Below are 22,590 nucleotides of genomic sequence, written 5' to 3' on the forward strand. Positions count from 1 at the left end.
GGAAGGCCTAATGCTGTACAGAACCTACTTTGAAAATGACTTTTGTATGGTCTCCACCCCCTTACCTTTCAGAGGAGGCCGAGAGATGGGCCCAGCAGTTTGGGGTAGAGTCTTTGTGGCATTCCGGGAACTGGGGAGTACATCAACCTCCCTATCCAAAATGGCCTAAGAGATGTTTCCACAAGGAAGATCAGCAGAGGGCCAGGCCTCTGAAAGGACCGCAATTTCCAACACTGAAAAAGAGAAAGGAAGTGTTTGTAAAAACGTGCACTGATTGCTTGGTGCTCAGTCTCTGAAGCAAGCAAGACCCCCGTGTGGAATGTTGATTCAGGAGAGCAAAGAGAAGGAGAAGGGAATGTTTTTGAGGAAAGAGAAAGAGGAGGGTACAGAATAGGCAGAAAGGACCCAGTGTGGGCAGGAAAAGCACCCAGACCCTTGACAGATCTTATTCACCACAACACTACGTTAAGGTACGAATAGGAGTATTGAGCACCTTGGCCTCAGTGGCATTAGGAAATCCTGGCAGTTAATTATTTAAATTATTTAAATGACATGAAATTTCTTTAATGTAGCCAACTCAAGCTTTTATCTGATATTGGGCATAGTTCACATATAGCATCAAACCCTTATTTTAGAGAGTTACTTTAGCCTCTTCCCATATAAAACTTTTCTCCATAATAGATCAGTAATACAGAGCTTGAGACGAAGGCCTTTCCCCACCATCTAGCAGTGGTGCCAGTGAGCCATGAAAGGACATGGACAAGGCCATGTGCTGAGGGCAGTGAACGGGCATGGGCAAAGAGAGGTGGGGAGGTAGATTGGATAGGGGAACAGATCACCAAGTGTTAACGTTCACTCTAAAATGAGTGCATTTTCAGTGTGTGGAGTTGAAAGTAATTGCTTGTTTCATAATTAAATAGTCCAGGTAGTGCCAATACTGTAATGAAGATATCAAGCCTCTTGACATGTGTGCATCCAATGGCCACAAGGTAATATTAACAGTGAGATAGTTTGACAAAGACAATACAAACATGCTTAAGAAATTCAGAGTAAGGGAAAAGAGCCTTTGCTTAAGTTCTGGCTTTTCTGCACTCTAATTATGAGCCTCAGTTTCTCTTAAAGTGGGGGTGGTAGTATAGGTCATAGAGTTCTGGTAACAATGAAAAGTGGTAGCCTGAAAGCACCCAGACAGTTCTGTCATACTAACTTATAAGGTTGCTCAGGGAGTTCTGTAAAGAAGTCATTTCTTTGATCAAATTTAAATAATATCTGAAAGGAACTTTGAGCTGAAGTTTGGAGAGTAGAGCAGGCAGCAGGAAACCTTTGGGAAAGACAAGAGATTACGTTCCTTGACAGGTTGAAGGAAGAGCCTCATTCCTTTGAAGGAGTCTTCTGATAAGAGGAGGTATTGGGGGGAGCTTAGCACTCATGTTCTATAAGCAGAAAGGACTGTGGGGGGTGGGCCAGTGCAGAGGCAAGTGAGCAGCATGGCATCTGGCCAGCTGGCCTAAGTCCCCTGAACGGTGAGTCTCCTTGTGTCAGTAGTGACAAGAAGGAGATAGTGCTCCTTACCACGTGCTGGTCAACAGCTATGAGGAGTGTCATACTAGAGGTAGGAACCAGACAACTAAGGAAAAACTTTGGTAATTCAGGAATAGCTTGTGATGTTTTCTTAGGTAAAGTAAACAAATATTACTTAAAGATGTCAGCAAAAAAGCTCAATAAATAGCATAATTATATTATCCAGGTGCACACAGAGAAATCTTTCTGGAGCTACATTTCCATCTGTAAGTAATTTTTATCTTATTAGTAGCATCTATATGAAAAATAGGAGAAAAATGTGTTGGATTTATTCCTCTTGTGTACCATATGCAAATTGCCAGCTATATTTTAAATGAGCACTGTGTATAAATTGTTGACAAGTGAAAGAATAGAAGGAGTCTAAGTGGAGAGACTCTAAACGGACTTAGTTTTTCAGGCACGGTGTGTCTGTGGTTGTACCAGTAAGGAAAAGCTCTGTCATTCTGAGGTACAGCCAGGCCTGGGGAACTGTCACTGAGAGAAATGGAGAGGATCTCTTTTTATTGTTTCTTTCTTGAAGCTTCTAGCATCTGGCAATAGTGACACTTAATCTTTCATTCTTTGGTGTCATGGTGAACCTGATATTTTAGCCATTGGAGCTTTTTGAATTTCATTTCTTTCTGGGCTTCTTTTTTTAAGGACAATTTATGTCATATAATATAGCATTCTTTAAAACAGTGAAAAATCCTTGTTAGTTTTTCATAGGCTAGAGTAGTATAATCAGTTATTAGCAATTTCTGATTATTTCTTCAATTCCTCATTTTACCTTAAAATAATCATTTTATTATCTTCTAATAGAAAGTGATACTTAGAAAGACCAAGTCAGTATTACTTAAAATTGGAAACAATAAGCAGAAATAGCTTAATATGATTGTATCACAGGATTGATCTCCAGACATCCTGACTTGCTTGTTTTTTACCTTCCCCTTGACTGACACTGGGGGCCTCACACGCTTCAGTACTTGCCTTCCGATTGCCCAGCTATCTGTGGTGCTTGGAATGTTTTGGTACCGAGGAGCAAACCCTCTCTACCCATCAGGTTACTCTCCGTCATCCTGACGTTATTTTAGCACCCTACAAGAAAGAGAAGCCAAAAATGCCATGTGAAATACTAAATAGGAACTCTAAATGGACTAAATCCTGTAGTACCGAGAGCATTCTTGCAAAATCAGAAATAAACTTTGACGCATAAGGTGTAGTTACACTGTGTTTCAAAAAGCCTCGGCAGAAACATTGTATGCTCAGTTTTTTTCATAGAAGAAATTCCTAATATATTACTTAAAGCGCCTAGAAATAAGAGAGATGAAATTTGAATATCCTAGCAGATTTTCTGTAATAGTAGTGGGATTGTTCTGCCAGAATATGGAATTAAAGTGCTTTGCTTTTGTAATATAAATGCCTTGTATGATCCCATTACAATAGTAAGGTGTTTGGTGTTAATGTTTAATTTAATAATGTAGTTTTCTTCTGCACTATCTGCTCAACAGCTGTGTGACCTTAAACAAGTTTGCAAAACGAACTTAGTGATATCTGCTCCTATCTCTCTCAGTAATTTCTTGATTAAAACATGAGATAACATATGTGAAAGTACTTGAGAGGTAAAAGTGCTGTATAAAGTCATGGTCATAAGTGTTCTCTTCTGTCAACTTTCAACTTCTTTGTCTTACACATAAATGTCTACTGCATTTCATTTAAATGGCTGAACTCTTCCAAACCACCTGAACTCGAATCAGTGCTAAGAGGTGACTTGTGTCGTCTTCCTCACATTTAATTTCCCATCTCACAGCTTAAACTGGAAAGAAAAGTGTTTAAGTTTTACACTCACTTTTTCTTTTATCCTTAATTTAGTCATCTTTTTGGTAAATGTTTATTGCTGTCTCCCCCAACCCACCTCCGTTTGCATAAATTTCATGTAGCAGTTCAACAAGTGACTAATGTAGATTGGGCTAGCTTTGTCCCTGAGTCATTTTATTATGAAACACTTAAAGCTGAAGATTTCTATGTAACAATGAGGAAATAATTGAAAACAGTTTATACTTTCTGATTTGATGGTTTTTGTGACTAACTCATCAGGCAGCAATGAAGGAAATTGCTGAAAATTCACAAAGTCAGACAAAAATCAGTGTGAAAAATAGAATCTAAATAAATCATAATCACTTTTACTTTTATTTCCTCCCTACCTTCCTACCAACCTCTAGTTTCTTAGTAATTGGTGTTTGATTGAAAAGAGCATTGCGAAATAAAGATCTGGCTTCTAATCCTTTTTCTGCCAGGCTATGACCTTGGGAAAGTCACATTACCTCTGTGCTTTAGCTTTCTCATTTCCAAAATGGGAGTAATAATACTTTTTGTCCTACATACCTCTCTGGACAATTGTAGGTTAAATGAGGTTATAAATAGGAATGGGTTGCAACCAAAAAAATTAAAGTGAAGGGTAGTTATATATATATATACATATATATATAAGTATATCAGATATATATGTATATTACATCCTGACAGTCCTTATCTGACATCTCATGTCTGAATGGCACAAGACTGAAGAGTGAAGAAGCCTTCCTTGATTTTGCCAGAGAGGATGGAAAGGGGTTTCTTGTTAGCTTTGGGAGCTGAGAGTTGGAAGGTACATTGTCAGTGTTTGGATATCTGAACTGAATGGAACACAGTTCCTATAGAAAAAATGTTTGGCAGGTAGGTTTCCAGACTAGCCAATTTAAAAAAAATAATTTAATCATAAACAGTTCATTGTGATCCAGTTTCTGTAAAACTGTAACAAAGCTCATTTGTACTATGGGGATCAGTTTGGTGTTTGAAATGTTCTGGAGGATTTAACCTTGGTCTGGATGACAGTGAATTCATTTCTTTTCTGGCTTCCCTACTTACTTGATAATTTTCCTGGGGCTGTTGGTGGTTTACTAAAACCAGATCCGAAAATTTCATCAGTTCCTACTTTGGTCCCCTGGTCCTTTGACTAAAAGTCTGAAACCAGTTTTCTTTGCCCCCAGGTAAAGGGTGAGAAGCCCTCTTGAATAATCACCTTACAAGTTAGGTAAGATGGGTATGATGGACTCTGAGCCTCAGGGAGGCTAAGGGACATACTCGGGTCACGTGGTTAGTTTCAAGAGGAGGACTTGAACCTCAGTTTTCTTACATGTAATTCAAGGCTCTTTTCATGGCACCTCCATGCCTCAAGGCAGTAGTAGTATATTGAATTTATTTTGAGTTGTAGTTTTCAGTTGGGAGTAAGAATGTTTTCATCAAGCCTCAGTTATAAGTAGGCTTATGTTTTTACATATCTTATTATAAATCTCCCAAATTCTGGGACATTTAGTCTACATGAAAAGTGACTCTTCATACTGATTTGACATGCATAAGGGTGTCAAAATAAAATAAAGTAAAAATGATTGTGATTTATTTAGATTCTGTAACATTTAACATGTTAGTGTTAAAGAGCTACTTGAGGAAAAGATTGTTAGCATATGAAACTGTTAAATTAGAGAGAAGGGAAACTTTAGAGGAGCCAGTATTATTGACCCTTCTAAAACTTCCTGTGTGGTATATTTTTAAAGTAGGAATGGTGTGAATATGAAGGAGTTTTAAGGATTTGAAATAAAATGATAATGAAATAAATCTTTTTTCTAGTTTTAACAAGATGCTTTATGTTCATTAAAATATTCAGTCCTTTCCATAATAATTAAGCCTAGCAGACATTTTTCTAGTGATTGCTATGAACCAGGCAATATTCTAAGTTACATTTAGTTAACATAGGTTGAATAACTTTTTTCTTCTTGCCGAGTTTGCCTACAGATTTGTTCATGATCAGTTTTTAGAAGCAGTGTGAGAGAAGTCTGCCCATGGAAAAAAGGCAGTGATATGGTCACTATGTGGCATTTCGTGGAACATGTGAAGAATGTCTCACAAAGGTAGTGGAAGGAGGATTGCAGTTGAAATCAGAATGAGTCTCATCTTTGTCCCCCACCCTGTCTAATTGTGTGACATTGGCCCTGACTATTGTGAGGATTAGGTGAGATAATGTAGGTAAACTACCTCATGCAATCACAGGACGTGAGGCTTTGCATAGTAGGCCTTTAGGAAATATTGCTTCTTTGAATCTCCATGCACAAGGTTGTTGTGAAATAAAATTGGAAAGCAATATGAAAGCTGGTTTATAATATTTAAAATATCACCCCAATATAAGATGGCATTTTTTCATTGGCTTCTGCCTTCTTTAGCACGTCTGAGTAAAATGTGTGGGGGAATCAAGGAAAATAGGTCATGACTAGATGATCTGGATTTCACAGGGTGGCTACCAAGTGTGGAAATGTAGATGAACACACAATAAATGGCTTAATGCTGTAATGTTACACTGCATTGTGAAATAGTATTACTTATGTTTTCAGGTGTTTGGCTTGAGGAAGTTAATCTCTCTGAAAGTTAATCAAATTACATAAATTATTTTAAAACATGCTCTATAAACTATGAAGCACCTAACTGCTTTTTGTTTTGTGTATTCTGTTAATTTTCCTGCGAAACAACAGCTTTTTGATTCGGCTAGTGATGGGTAGAATTCATTTTCCTTTAGTCAGGAAACCTTTCTCATAGGAGATGAATTGGAAGGTGAAAGGCAACTTGATAGCTTAGCAGTGGGAAGTAGTGTCAAATATGAGGAAGCCATATTAATCATAGAGCAGCATCAGAGAGTGATAGGCGGCCAGCCGGGAGGAAAGGAACAGGTGAAGGACAAGGAGCACTAACAGCCTGTTCGCGTGCTGGTCGTCCCGTAGTCTGCGTTGTGTGGGGAGAGGCGTGATACCTGCGGGAACGGTCCAGCCTCATCTTCACGGGTTGCCCTCATTCTTTGCTGTAGATTTGTGGTGTGGTATGAAGATGAGGGATTATTTGAAGGCACACTTACTATTTATTAGGATCCTCATGGTGCACTTAGAAACATTAGAAGTTAGCCTATGGATATAGACAATTATGTAGTACTCCCAAAATAGATATTTTGCCTTTTTTTTTTAAGTTCCTAGTCATCTTAAGTAGGTTTTCTGATGGATACTTGTGGCTCCAGGGAAAGCGTGATCCCGGCCCAGATGAATAAAGTTGTGAAACCCGTGAAGCGGAAAGAACTCTAGGGAAAGGGTAAAGTGGGAGAATCCCGTTTATTGGCCACAAGAGGCCCGGCTCCGTTTGTGCCTCCCAGGCAGCCGCTCGCACTCCCTGTGCCCTCCCTCCCTGGTGCACTCACCTCTCTCCCCCACACCCTGTCTGGGGGGGAACTGCGAGTTTGGAGCCCCGGCGACCACCGACAGACACCAGACCAAATAGCAGCAGAGGGGAGGGCAAAACAGCTTCTCTCCACCCCTTGTCTTGGAGGCTGCGGGAAGAAACACCTGTTAATATGGAAATGGACTAAGGCCAGGCAAGGGATTCTGGAAATATTGCAATTTTACCCCACAATACTTAGGAACAGAAGGAAGGAAACAACTAGCGTTTCCCTTTCTTCCCAATTACAACAGAAGTGGCGAGTTTATTCTTTTGGTTATTTAGGTCCTCCACTTCATAGTGGGTGGGAATCCAGGACGCAGGGAAAACATGGAATTAGAAGAGGAGCTCCTAGGGCCTCTCCTTGGCCACCTGTAGCTGGGCCACTTACCAGGGTACCAGTTGCTGACGGCTGATCTTCATGGTCCAGAATGCTCAGAAAGAAAAGGCTTCCAGAAGCTTGGCTCTGCCCATTCTCCTCTCCAGGCTTTGCCTTCTTCAGGAAAGGTACTGCCAAGTATGTGTGTCCGTCCTCCCTCTGTCTCCCTTCCACACTCGCTCTCACACAAAGACTAGAGCAAGAAATATTTCTTTGATTGTTTAGATTCTAATGGAAGATGCTCCTTTACCACCAGATAAACTTCTGTATCACCAGCCACTGCTGAGTTGTATAGAAAAGAGAAGCTTATCTAAATATGTATAAGAAAACTAAGATCCTCAATAGTTAGGACTTTCCAAGGAACCTTGAATTTGATGGAGATAACACAGAATAAGCGGGTAGGGAAGGGAATATTATGTAGGCTTTGTGCATTGAGTTGCAAAGTCAATCTTAAAGCAAAGCAACTATGAAAGAAATATGCTAGAGAGATGGGAATAGTTTAGATGTGGAAAACAAAATGACTGGAACTCTTTTATAAGAAACACAATGTTTCTTATGTTAGAAATCCAAGTGTTGGAAACAGTTTTCTCAGTTCTGCCTGCCCCACATCTTTGAGGAGGGAAAGCAAGAAAGGGTAGAACCTAATCCTTGACAGGAATCCACATACATCTGAGAAATTTCTCCGTGACTATTAGTGTGCCAGTGTCGAAACCAACCTGAAAATCAGTTTGGTTGTTCAAAGGTCTCTTTAATTATGCAGTTAGAATATATCACTTGATAAACATTACCTGGTTTATCGTTTCAGAAACTGTTGGAAGAATTTTTGAAATCACTGATCGATAGACTTAATTTCTATATAACATTTATTTGTGGACCACTTATGAATTTAAGCTGCCCTTCTTAAGAATATAGCATCTATATTACCAACTCATGATTGTGGTGAATGGCTGCAAAAAAAATTATTTGTGTAAATACTAGATATGATTGAAAAGGCCTTTTGATAGGCTCTTCGGAATTTATGCATTATCAGCTGCATTTAAAAGGAAGAAGAAAGGACACATTGGAGGGGTGGAAGACAAGGAGAAAGACTGTCATTCTTTTATGCTGGTTTCTCTTTCCAGACTGCATATTGTGCTTCATGGCCATTGGTTCCATGTAGTTTCATGCTTTCAACCCCTGTGTTTTTGTTACCATGACTTGGCTGGCTGACATTCATAAGTTATGTGGCAATAAAAATAGAGCAGTTTTTAGTGCTTAGTACTGTACTAGGTACTATATACACATTAACATGTGTCCTCAGAACAACTGGGTACAGTAGATAGTATAACATGCTTGTGTAGACCAGGAAGCTAAGGCTGACAGAGTTATGTGAATTGCCCGAGGTTATACACTTGTCAACAATCCAGAGGATATTATTCAGTCCTTTCTTACTTGACTTCTCTGCTATTGATAACTCCCTCTTTTCTGGATTGCTGTGTTCCTTTAACTTTCTTGATGACAGATGTCTGCTTTTCCTTTGAGTTTCTGGCACTTCATAGTCTCCTTGGTGGCCTGGACTTCATCTCTCTACCCATTAAATCTTGATATTCCCACTGTTCTTTGACTCTTTTCTCGCAATGCGCTCTCTTTTTCTTAGAGATGACATCTCTGGTTATAACGAATTACTGTCTTTATGCCAGAGTCCCGAATCCTTTTTTCTAGTCCAGAGTGCTCATCTGAGATCACACACATGAATTCAGTCATCTATTCGACATGTCCACATAAGTTATGCTGCTTAAATTCAGTGTATTCTAGAGAGAGGTTTTCCCCTTGATTTCCTTCTGGGATTTGTCTCTTAGTAAATGGCAGTATCGTCCACCAGTTTCCCACCTCCAAAACCTGGTTATCATCTTACTCCTCCTGGCCCCTCATACCTTGCATCCCATCTCCAGATTTTACTGATTGTTGTATTAGTTCACCTCCTCATCCCCATTTTCACACTCTAAAGTCCCCTGTGGCAAGTTAGTTGTACAAAGTTTTGCTCTCTTCTAATATGTTTTCTGCCTGGTAGCCCAAGAGAGCTTTGTAAATTGAGAGTTTGGTTATTTTGCCTGCATTTTCACATTACCTTCCTCAGTTATTCCTTATTACTCTCAGGATTAAACTCAGACTTCTTTACCTGGCATATACATACCCTGCTGAACTCTGTAGTCTCATCTTCCGCTGTTCTTTTGTGCTAGTTCTTGGAATATTCTCTTGCCTCTGGCCTCAGTACACATCGTTCTTTCTCCCGGGAGTACTCTGCTCTCCCTTTCAGGTAGCTAACTCTCTCTTACCCTTCACAGACTTAGCATAGCTCTTTTTTAACAGCCCTTCTTGACATCACCCAACCTCTGTCCATCAAATGTATTACTGTCATGTGCTCTTATAACATCATGTACTTAATCATTATTCATAGCATTTGTAGATATAATCCTGCCTTCTCCCCAAAACCACATCTCAGATATACAGCTGTCTTCTTTTTACTTCCACTTCATCTCATTCTCATAGACATTTCACATTTAACCTTCCAAAACTAAGCTCTTCAATTTTTTTTTCTCCAAAACCAGCTGTTTCTCCTGACTTCTTTATCTCAGGAGATGACAGCTGCACTATTTCATTTAGTCAGGCCAAAACGAAAATTATCTTAAGGTTATTAATTGTTTCATAGCCCACATCCAGTCCATCAATAAACCCTATTGTTTCTGCCTTCAAAATACGCCTAAAACCTGACGACCTCTTGCTGCTTGCCTGCTGTTACCTTAATCCATACCACTGTCCCCCTGTGCCTCTGTGACTGCTGTGCTCTGCTGACGGGTCTCCTGCTTCTGCTCTTCCTCCTTAAAATCTATTCTCATAACAGGCAGAGTGATCCTTGAAAAAGAGTCAGACCTTCCTACTCCTCTGCTTAAAACTTTCCCATCTCTGTCAGAGCAGAGGCCACATACTGGCTTCCACGATCTGTCCCACCCTCACCGCATCTTTGCTTCTGACCTCATCTCCTGCCTTGGAAATTTTTGCAAGTCTGCATTCAAATGTCATCTTTTGGTGAAGTTTTCCCTGATCATTCATCTAGAAGACCTCACCTACCTCTACCCTGTGTAATTGTTCTCTGTAGCACCGATTACCATCTTGCTGATTTTATATTTTCTTACTTTTCTCCTCGACTAGAATGCAAGCTCCATGAAGGCAGGGACTTGGTGTCTTTTGTTTACTGTTGTATTCCCAGCATTGAGAGCAGTCTGTGGCCCTAGTGGACACTCGGTAAATATTTAGTGAATCGAGGGTAGTAGGTAAGTCGTGAACTCGGAGTTTAACAGACCAGCCAGTGCAATGTGTCCCAGCTTCAACACTGGTGAGCTCTTTGACTACATTCCTTAGCCTCGTTTTCCTAATCTGTAGTAGAAGGATGTATTAGTTCTTACCTCTTAGGTTGTTTAGTGGGTTAAATAAAATAATCCACGTGAAGTGCTTCGCTCAGTACCTTGCCCACAACAAGCTATAGTTGGAGAGCAGCTGCTGCTACTGATCCTGCTGCTAATTCTTATCACACATTTACTTTTTACTCGGATCTCCTCTGCCAGATTTTAAATTCAGCTCTATTTTAAACTTGTTTTTGTAGTAGTGATGATAACAGATTGCCGGAGGTGGGGACATGGGGTTGGGGGAGGGATTGGGTAAAGATGGTCAAAGTTACAAACTTCCAGATAACCACACCAGTAATAATAAAGCAGCAGCAGTTATCATGTGAGTGCTGACTGAGTGTAAGGAAGTGTTCTGGAGTCAACTCTTTCCAGCAGAACTTCCTACAGTGTTGGAAATGTCCTATAGCTTCACAGCCCAGAAAGGCAGCCACTAGCTACATGTGGCTGTAGAGCACTTGAAATATGACAGTGTGACTAAGGAACTACATTTTTAATTTTATTGAATTTTAATTAATTTAGATTTAAGTAACCACACGTGGCTAGTGACTACCATACTTGGATTCCAAAGCTCTAAATTCTTCAGATACATTAATCCGTTTAATATTCATGACAATCCTGACTTGGGTAGACTTCTAGATGAGGAAATCGAGTTTCTGAGAGGATAAGTAACTTGCCCAAGATTATGCAGCTAATATGGGGCAGAGCTGGGGTTTGAAGTTCAAATCCCTAGGTAATCTGGTTCCCTGGGCTCTTCTGGCACCTTCTGTATAGCACTTCCTTCATGTCAGTCTCAAGAATTGAAGTTCCATAGGCAGAGGGTCTGGCTCTTGGAAGTATCTCTCATGGGTGGGAAATTATCCAAATACAGGAAAGGTATCCAAGAGATTCTAGACTAGTGAGCCTCACTGCCTAGCCTCTGTGTACACTTTCTTCCGGACTGAGGTCTGCAGACATTGTCAATGACAACAAAGCGCTGCTGCAACATGAAAGGGACAGCCGTGCTTTCTCAGTCTCCAAAAGGAGGAATGGTCCCAGCTTTTACCAGTTACTGAGTCCAGGATATTTGGAACTTGCTTCTTCATTTTGTTACTGGTCCAGTATGGTACTCTGTAACTAGTGAGCCACCAACTTACTTTTGTATAATATTGGAAGTTAAAGAAAGGGAGAAAGTAGCTTAAAAACATAAGTATGTTCATGTGAAATCAAGGAAGAAATATGAGTGGGTAAAAAGACAGAAGTTGGTATTTTTCACTCCCTTTCTCCACTAACCATTCCATGTTCTCTTTGCCTTTGGCAAACTTTCAGTTGATCGTAGGTTTTTATCTGACTATATCACCTAGGTTATCATTCCTGGGTGCTGTGTTCTTGATGGGTCCTACCTGTATGGAGATATTTCTGACTTCCATTACGTTTTACTCTAGAAATGGCAAAACCAGGAGATATTTAGGTTCCCAGGCATACGCCTCCCTTTTCTCACTTGGTGGCAGCAGTTTTCTTTACCCTTGATAATCAAGATTCATTGCCCCAGCCAGTTCTGTAACCTTGCTTTTTGTCCATCTGTTCAGTCTCATGAGAAACTCAAATTGCTAGGTTGCAGTTTAAGCACTGTTGTGTCCCTTGATGAAATCATTCTTCTGTCGGGTACTGAGACTGTTTAAACCAGCAGAACTTGAGTTACAGCCATAGCAGAAAAAATGCAAGCTAGTCATTGGTGTGAAGAGGGGAAGGAGAAGATGTGTACTTTTGTCCCTTGGTTCCTAAACCCATGTGTTCTGACTGTCAGAGAGAAAATGTCATGTGTTTTAGTCACTGGTTACAAGCATCCTGTGGGATGTCACACTATCCTCATGAGGTGTTGTCTCCCAGGTAGCACTGCAACTGAATCTTCAATGGATGATTTAGTATCCTGAAAGATCATCTTTCTGGATAACAGGGTACTTGGTAAGACCAGTAAATCTCATTAACATCAGCCCACTGCTATACTTTTTTCATTGCAAAATTTTGAGTGAGATACCATCATGATAATAAATAAGGTATTTAGTTCTTCTGTGGATCATAGATGCATGGTGGATAGGAAAGGCACTTCAAATTAAGAATAAATGTCTTTTCATATAACAACTAACAAATAACCATTAAAGGTTGAGGATATATGCTTGAAATCAAGTATGCTTTCGTAAACTTAAGATGGGGTATAAATTTCATTTTGAGTTGTTAACTAGGAGGCACATGCAAAACAAAATTAAGTTGAAAGGGAGTTTGAATGAGTTGAAACTATCAGCCACTCACTCAGTATGACCATGGGCAAGATGCTTAACTACTGTGCACTGCCCATTCCTCACATCTATAAAATTGGGATTGTGATACTTTTGTGTATGAAGCTGTGACTCACTCGGATGAAAGGTACTGTGCAAGTGTGAAGTGTTTGTCAATAACAGCAACAGTAATCCTCATCACACTCCCTCCGTATGATCTGTGTTGAAATTGAGCAGTCCTTAAAAAGATTACCTATGAAATCATGTCCTCAATATTTATGTTGTTACATGCTCTCTTAGCATCAATACGTTTCCTTCACAACATGTATCATGGCTGGTGATGGTGTATTTGTTAGACTGAATAATGCTTGTTTCCTTCCAATAAGATCCCAATCCCCATGAGAACAACAGGGCAAGTTAGTCTGTTTACTATTGCATCTCCAATGCCCAGCATAGTTCCTGCATGTGGTAGGCATTTGGTAAATATTTATCTAGTGGACAAATTAATGAAAAAGTAAATAGTGCATTTTTCTATGAATTCTACCAAAACAAAACAAAGCAAAAAAATAAAGGCTAAAACAATTAAACAAAACCCTAGAGAGGCAAAATTAGCAGTTTGATTCTGTCCTCCAGTATGGGAATGCTAATGTGCTATTCTGTATAAATAAGTGATTCCTGTTGGTCATAATCCTGTAGTGGGAATGATGCCATGAGAAATTATTGGAGTGATTTTCAACAGCATAAATATTTTGTAACAGATGCACATAGATGGCAGATTGCCTCATTCCAGTGCCATCTGTTAGACAACTGTCTATTCTAAAAGGACTGGTCCAGTAGAACTAGACCAATAGCATTCTCTCACATGTTTTAAGTTTATTTTCAAAATTCTTCTGAAAGCCTTGAACGAGGAAAGATGTTTCCGTGTCTGGTTGGCTGGTGCTCAGTAATGGTGCATTACAACACCTTGGCAAACTGTGAAGTCCATTTGATGTGTCATAACGCTCCACAAGGAAGTGTCTCTCTTAAGTATTTTGTCAGAAGTCAAACTAAATAATGGCATTAGAAACTCACTCAGGTACAAATAATTGGGTCCAACAGAGTTCAGTGCAGATTGTGCAATTGACAACAGAAATTGGCATGAGATGAAGGGTATAACCCATGGTCATCATTAGCGTGTGGGATTTATTTTTTTAAACAGGGCTAAGGCAGTATAGTATAAACTCTGTAGAAAATATACCATATGTCCATGCAATTAGGTTATACCGAGTGAAAGCATAATGATTCTTAGCCTGGACATGCCTTTCAATAAAAACTTTTACCAAGCTTTTTAGCTGTATAAAGGTGGAGACAGTGTTAGTGTACGTGAATTTACTCTGTGCATGACCAGTTGTGTTGGTGATGTGTCATAAGTGTGGGCCAACGTCCATAAATGCCTTAATGCTTGGAATAGTATTATAATGCCAGGTACCCAAATGGGACTCAGTAAATATTTGTTGAATGAATGTTCTAGGACCAATTGAAGCAATTCCCTGTGGATTCCCAGCAAGAAAGCAAGTCTTATAGCCTTAGCTCAAGCTGACTATGAATTAGAACTTGGGATACTTAGTGTGCAGAGCAGAACACAGAGCAAATTGCTTATCACTACTGTGTACTTGTAATGAACTTTAAAACGCTGTGTGATTTCCAAAATGTAAATCACCAGGTATATGTTTTTTGGGGAGCCAAACATCCAACCATGACTGTTTGGAGAGAATGCATCCATCTGAGTCTTGGTTAAGTTAAAAGAATGACTAATGTAATACCAGATTCTCCCATGATTCGAAAGTTTGTGTGACTCAGCCCATTAATACCTTTAGCTCCTGTGATCTCCCCTCCCAGTGAAATGATAGCTATAAGGCAGTAATGATAATCGGAGTAGGAGATCTTGACTTTGCCCTGTGGCAGTAAAATGGCACACTTTGAGTAATTGCATATGTGTATACAGTACTGTTTGAAAGAAATAAGGTATATTATCATCATATAAACATTTAAAATTTTATGTTAAAGCATGTTGAAAATATTATGTAGTTTCAGTATGGATAAGAACCAAGTTCTGCCTTTTGTTTCTACTATTGTCTTTTTTCCCAAAACAAGTAGCATCTGTTTGTAGGGACAGAGCCACCAGAGGCCTGACTGAGCTCACTGATTGCCTTCCCCTTGCTAACACGAGAAATACTGCAGTTAGAGGAGTGCTGAGTTCCAGTTCAATGTGGCTAAACATTCACAGGTGTTTTGAAGCTGAAACTGAGCAGTTGGTTGGAGAACCTATAGAAATTTGAAGATTTGTATGTTTCTGCTTATCACCCCACCATCTTTTTGGAACAATTCATTAAACAGAGGTCTGGATATTTTGGAGTCAATACTTTGTGTTTACCTCTCCTCTTGCTAAAGTCCCCATGACCCAGTCACCAAGTTCAGTGGGCACATTGCAGGCCTTTTAGCTTGACCTCTCAGCAGCATTTGACAGATCTTGAAATTTCTTCCTAGCTTTTGGGGCTCTTTCTTTTGTTTATCTTGTTTAACTCTTGTACCTTTTTTTTAGATTCTTCTAGCTGCCCCATAAATGGGGTGTTCTCCAGAGTTCAGTCCTTGGTTCCTTTTTTTTTCCCTATTCGGTCTCCTTGGTAGACTTCTGCAGTTTCCATTTAAAATCCATGCACTGACTCCTCCACTTGTGTGTCCCCATGTCAGCTGCTGAGCTGCAGACCTGTGTGTCCAGCAACCCTGAAGATATATATATATATATATATATGATAACAAGGACAATCACAACAGCAGCAGCTACTCACTACCGAATGCTCTGGCAGACAGCTCAGTGGTTTATTGCTTAATTCCATCTATTCCTTTCAGCAACACTGTGAGGTAAATACTGTTATAATTTTCTATTTATAAATGAGGAAGCTAAGGTGAGATGCATTTAGTACCTTTCCCAAGGTCATTCAGTTAGTAGCAGAGCCTCATTTTTAATCTCAAGTGTGGAGCCAAAGTTTTAAAAAAGCACTTTGGATACGCATGTTAAAATGAAATCCCTTACTTTCTCTCTTTCTCTCTCTCTCTCTCTCACACACACACACACACACACACACACACACACGCAACCATCCTCTCCCATTATTCCCTGCTCTGCTTGAAAGGACCATATTTCATCCCTAAAGTAGAAGTATGGGATATGCACAATACCCCTGGATATTGTGGATTACAAGAGTACTTTTATTTTTATGTCCAAAATATTTCCTTTACATTAAATGGAGGTTTCAAACTCATGACCTTCAGGATGATGTATTGTTTGGACTACACACTCTGAGAAAGTATCTGACAAACATCTAGATTTCTTACTTTTCTTTGAAAACCTGGGCTGGTGCTTTTGCATGGCCACGGTCATCTGGAGCTGTGTCGCAGCTTCCTCTCCCTGGGCCTGACTTTTTCTCTCTTAAAAACAGTATTAAATTCCCATTATGTAAGTATGATATCTGCTAAGTCTACTTCTCAGTAGTTTCTATCATTTTAAAATTAAAATGCTGTAAAGACTAATAATCTATAAGCTGTTTTTAAAATTCTGTGTTAAAAATCTATGTGTATGTGCCAAATTGGATTCCCCAAAATTCATATGTGAAGTCCTAATCCCCAGTACCTCAGTGTAACTGTATTTAGAGATACAGGGCCTTTAAAGAGGTGTTTAAGGTAAAAATGAAATCATTGGGATGGGCCCTAATCTAATATGATTGTTGTCCTTGTAAGAAGAGGGAATTAGGACATAGGCACATTCAGAAGACCCTGTGATGACACAGGGGAAGCCAGCCATCTACAGGCCAAAGTTTGAGGCCTAAGAAGAAACCAGCCCTGATGACACCTTGGTTTCATATTTCTAGTCTCCAGATGTGTGAGGAAATAATTTCTGTCATTAAAGTCACCTAGTCTGTGGCACTTTGTTATGACAGGCATAACTAATTAATACAGTATTTTTTAATTTTAATTCACTGAGATTTTAAGTCCTGTGTCTAGGAACTTTATCCTTAGGAAAGGGATGGATTGGCATCTGCTAAATTCCTTCTTCCCACTTCGAATTTCTTTAAGGGATTTTTAAATTTGACCTAGGAAAAGACGGCCATCCTTACTTTTTCAGACTAGATAACATTTATGATCCACTACCTAAAGAGTGACTTTTTCCTTCCCCTTTTAAAATTATCTATTTCTGTTGAATATACAAAGCAAAAAATCATTAAAATATAATTAATCCCCATTTACTGCATAGATTTAAACATAGTGGGTTTAATGTCTTCCAGACTTTTGTTTTGGTAGCTAGAGTACATTAAGTTCTCTGCAGTGGATAGCTATGCTCACTGCAGCTTCAGGTTTCCAGAGAAGCTACTTACTACAGTGAGTTTATGTGCTTTACAGCTGGTCCTTTGAGGTCTGGCTGTCGGGGGAGAAAGTACTATGAACCACTAAATTTGGTTTATTCAGGTTTTCCTAATGATACTTCAGGTTGCTGTGTTGTCAACTTCAAAATACCTGTTCTCTCCACCCCTCACCTTAACTTCCCAGCATTAGTTGCAGTTGAGCCAGGAAAATTATGTATGTAGAGTGGGTTAGAGACCTTGTTGGAAAAGAACTTTTGCATTTACTGATCATGTGCTCAGATGAGACCTCTCCTGATCACCTCATACTAAATAATTTCAGACTCATTAAAGACCTTGAGAAGGTTTATCTGTATGCCTGCCTGTGACATTACCATTAACATCTCAGGTAGCTGCAAGTTAATTTTATTTTATAAATTCAGAAAGACTGAAATTCTCTTGTAAAAACTCATAATTTATTTTCTGTATCTATTCTGAACTATTCATGCTCTAATCTTGAACTTGTTTCATCTTGTTCTGGCCATTGTAGAGGGAGAGGATAGCTAGTCACCATGTATAATAGCTTTTACTCTTGAGCTCATTTCCTCATTTTATTAGAGGAAAGGCATTATTAAATTGCCTTTCTACTTTCTCTTTTCCAAACTGAGCTTTATTGGTTCTTTAGCCTACAGGACTTACTTAAAATTTGTAATTACATATAAGACTTATCATTAAAGTCGCTCCATGTTTTTCACAACTTTCTTTGATGGTTGATTCAGCACTGGTTGATTACCATCAATATATAATGAGAAGGCAGTCAGTTCCTACACATTGTACCATAAATATAAATTTGAGTATTTTGGTTTCATGCTTAATTTTTATTTTCCATTTAGCTAATTAAAATGCCTAACAACTAAGCAAAAGAAGATCACATATTTCTTTTCTCCATGACAAAGGATAATCAAAGCAGATAAATTGCACAATCTTTTGACTTCACATGCATTGCTACTCAGATTCAGAGATCAGAAATAAATCCTGCTGACTAGAACCAAAACCAAGAATTTTCTTTATCTACCTTGTAGTCTTAGCATTGCCTCTAATTAACTGGATTACTATAGACAAGTCATTTAACTTCTTTGTATATCATTTTATTCATTTATGAAAATGAGGAGTGCGGAGCTCAAGATTACACGATCTCTAAGTTATCTTCCAGCTCAGAAATTGTGCTGTGTGTACTCTTCTAATGATAACAACAGTCAATAAGTTAATGAGTTTTAGTGGTAAGTATATTTGAAATCTAATAAGATTGATTCATTTGAAATATATCAAGTACTACTCCTAATGTGTCAGGTGCTGGCAACACTGATAAATCAGACACCTTTGAAAGACTTTAGATTTTATTAGAGGAAAGAGACATAGAATATAAAAATAAATGCAGTTAATATTACTGGTGCTGTGGTAGGAGTGTGGCTGAGGCCTGCTGGGGCCTGAGGGAGAGGTTGGTGAATTTTTTTTGATGGCAGGAGCACCAGGAAAAGGCCAGTGATTCAGTGGGCCTGTTATGAAGTCCTGCAGAAGAGCAGTTACAGTGAAGTTTTGAGGCCAGCAGCGTCACTAGTGTCAAAAGTTTGAGGATAACAAAGTAACAGTAGTGGATACAGATGTTTTTTTTCAAAGGAGCTGGACGGTAAGGAGAAAATAACTGAGGGGATTATAAGAGGCTGATTTTAAATATGGAAGTAAAGGGCAAAATTAAACATTTTAGGGGTAAGAGCCTCTAAAGAGGAAAAGAGTGTTCTGAAAATGAAGAAGATGAAATTAAGAATGAACTTAAAAACCTCGTTGAGGGTGGACAGAAAAACAGAAAGATGGATAGATATGTGATAAAACAGCAAAACATTATTGTGGGATCGAGGAGCTAGATGAATGGTAAAATACAATTCTTTCAACTCTTGTACATGTTTCATTTTATAATAAAATATTGGTAGGAAGAAAAGGAATATGGACTGTGAGTTTAATCTTGAACAGAATAGGGGGCACTTGTTCCTTCTTGTGGCAGCAGATGGTAAAGCTCAAGATTCAAGTCAACCTCTTGTGAAATAAGAGCCACTCTCACCTGCCAGAGAAGAGGAGCATGTTGAGAGACAGATGAGGACAGGAGAGGGACTGCTGGGTAAAGAGCAGAAGCCGCAGTGCTCAGGTTAGAGGACCCGGAATTGTGCTGGTGTGAGATTGTTCCCCAGTAGTTGCCAGGAGACAGCAAATTAGGAGGGCCTCGAAGAGTGGCTTAAGGAATTGATGAGCAGATGGGGTGAATGATTCCCTCCACTCTTTCCCTACAGTTTCTTCTGCCACTAGTCCCGACCTCTCTGGTTCACTGTTGGCGAGTTTGTGTTTTCTACCTCATGGTATTTTCATTTGAATGAATTGAGATAAAAGTAATGTTACAAAACTATGTTATCGTTAACACTTAACTAAGATGATTTTGTTATCTTCCTCAGGTAAAAGAAGAACGTCCAGAAAAAATACCAGATCTAAAACTATTAGTGGAGAAGAAATTTTTGGCTTTACAGAATAAGAATTCAGATGCAGACTTCCAAGACAATGAAAAATTTGTACAGTTTAAACAACAGCTGAAAGAACTAAAGAATCAGTGTAAGTCAGCATGCTTTGCTTTGGTTTGGTTCTTTGAAATTAGGGAACTGATCTGAAAAACAATCTCAGCTGATTTAAAAATGTTTGCTTATCTGCTTGGCTTTGATCCTCTTTCTAAATTGCTTTTTATTGTTGTTGCAATTCTGTATTTTGTCTAACTTTTGTTTCATATCAGCCTGTGTGTTTCCAAAAGCCAACAGTTTCCACAAAGTGCTAAGAAAATGCCCCAGTAGCTAGAGAAAGTTACAATGCATTGCCCCACCACTGGGGAGGGGAGTTGGGAACTACCTAATTGAAATAGCAGCAGTGTTTTCCAGATGTTAAACTACTGTGCCATGCTTTAAAACAACCACATTTTGATTATAGTTTTGCTGCTTTGGAGTAGCATGTTTTCTCAGACTATTTTTTCCTTCTCAAATACGGCCCTAAACCCTCTTGATCCCTTCTGTCTTTGGGACAGCACAAATTCCATGTGATTTTTAAATCTGTTGCCTTTGCAACAAACTTTATTATAACCAGGGTTTTAAATGCACATAATTTCGATTTAAAAATGAGAGTGGAAAAAATTATTTATTATGCAAAAACATTTTCATAGGCAGTATTTTACAGTAGATATAGAAATGTATCTTTTCCACACAAGGAAATCCATCCATCCTTTTCTTTTTCATATAATCCACCTAACAGTTTTATATAATTTTATTGTTCTTGCATTAACATCAATTGTGGTTATTTCTTGTGCTGTTTTATTCCGTAAAGAATTCAATAGTAAAGGAAATAACTTTTTTTAAACTTTAGTTTCACATCTCCTTCTTGTGCAAACACATGGAATAAGAATGTTGTATGATATGGTATATAAATTTACTTCATGTCCTTATTTGTAGTTATGTAAGGATTCATATTTTGAAATAGGCTTTCTTTTAAATATAAGCATTTTCTTTAAATTGATGCTGAGATCTCCAAAAATGACTGAGGAAGCAACTTTACTTTTGTCTATTTTACAAGTAACTTAAGTTTCACAATTTGGAATGTTTTGCAATCATAGTGAGACTTTTGCTTTTACTGTAGATTTAAACACTAAGCATTTTCCCCCACATCTTAAGTCTGTTTTCTGTTCTTCATTGAACATCACAGCTACCAAAATCCTTCTAGTATAATAGGCACTATTCCTCCAAACAGGTAATCACCTCCCTAATAGGAAATAATGATTTGCTAGTGTCTTTCTGATCTTAATGATGCTAGTGAATTTCAGTTTTGGTGTTGGTCAGAAGAGCCAGATGTACTTTATTTTTCTACTTGGAGCCAGTAATTGCAAATTATTATACAGATTTAGTATCTGATCATAGTTCTTGGTTTTTTAGACATTTTATAAGACAGATTAAAGGATAAATGTGCCAAAATATAAATCTTTTCCTTCTTTGTTATTGTTTACAAAGTTAATATTCCAAAAAAAGAAAACTATGAAGATTTTTACAATTATATACTCATGAGAAACACTTTCTAAGTAAGAATTTATTATTCAGTAAGATGATAAAGGTTGGAATTGTGATTATTGTTGCCTTAATTCTCCCTAAAATGGAGCGGAGTTCCCCCAGGCCAGCAGTATCATTTGGATAGACAGTTAAACCTTCTGACAAAATCAATTTATATTGAAAGAAATGCTTCCTTATGTAAGGTTCCCTGTATGAGAAACACTGGAATCAAGATAACTTTCCCTTTTATTTCTCCTAAAATATTCTTTAGCAAAGGTTTTAACTCTCAAATGACAGAACAAGCAAAATATTAATACTCTTAAAATGCTAAGATATGTATAATTTACTTGCAAAATGTAATTTTTAGTGCATTATTATTAGCATTAAATTTGCACCGTGTCTAGTGGATTTTAATTCTTTGGATACAGTGTTTATGTTAGGATGCCAATTAGCTCCCACAATTTTCGTGGAGCCATGTCAGAAGCACTTTAATTTATAAAGTGAATCTGTTTTGAGATATGTTCTGATGGCAAAGAATTATAATAATTTTTTTTTTAAAGATTAGAAAATACAAGCCAGGGAGAGATACTTGCTTCAAGTTGCCTATTTTGGCAAAGTACAGGCTGAAGTGTTTTTATGGTCTGCACATATCTGAAAGGTTCTTTGATGAAAATAATCATAATGTTCTCACCAAATTTATTATACAAGAACATAAATTGCATGGGATTAAGTTTTACCAAATCAGGATCTAATCAAAGAATGCCAGGAAGCTCTTAGGTGAGTTGAAGTCAAGGTAGAGATTGAAATCAGACGGTCTGCCTGGTAGGTCAGCCTGAGGAAGTACCCTGCATATGACCTGAGAACACTTTGTGCAGCAGGAGTAAGTCAGCCCAGCTTCATCTGCAGCGGGTTCTCAAACTGTCTGGTCTCAAGATCCCTTTATATTCTCAAAATCTACTGGAGTCTCTTAGAGACCTTTTGTTTGCATGGGTTATAAGCTATGGACATTTATTATAATTAAAAATCAAAACAAGCATTTAAAAAAATATTAATCCATTTTAAAAATCAATAAGAAACCCATTACAGGTTAACATAAAGAAATGTAACTGTATTTTCCAAACAAAGAAAAATCAGTGAGGAGAGTGACATTGTTTTACAGTTTTGCAAGTC

The 22,590-nt window shown here is 38.3% G+C and overlaps 1 protein-coding gene across 2 annotated transcripts in view; it reads left to right on the forward strand.

Annotated features, from left to right (window-relative positions):
* The window catches only part of NSMCE2 (NSE2 (MMS21) homolog, SMC5-SMC6 complex SUMO ligase), a 213,630-nt gene that overhangs the window by 58,173 nt on the left and 132,867 nt on the right, over positions 1 to 22,590 (forward strand). For both annotated transcript variants that reach the window (XM_073230130.1, XM_073230129.1), the window contains exon 4: positions 19,798 to 19,951. In XM_073230130.1, coding sequence (XP_073086231.1) covers positions 19,798 to 19,951 — 154 coding nt within the window. The remainder of the gene's footprint in view (positions 1 to 19,797; positions 19,952 to 22,590) is intronic.

This window comes from Manis javanica, chromosome 2 (assembly GCF_040802235.1).
Source record: "Manis javanica isolate MJ-LG chromosome 2, MJ_LKY, whole genome shotgun sequence".
Classification (NCBI taxonomy): domain Eukaryota; kingdom Metazoa; phylum Chordata; class Mammalia; order Pholidota; family Manidae; genus Manis; species Manis javanica.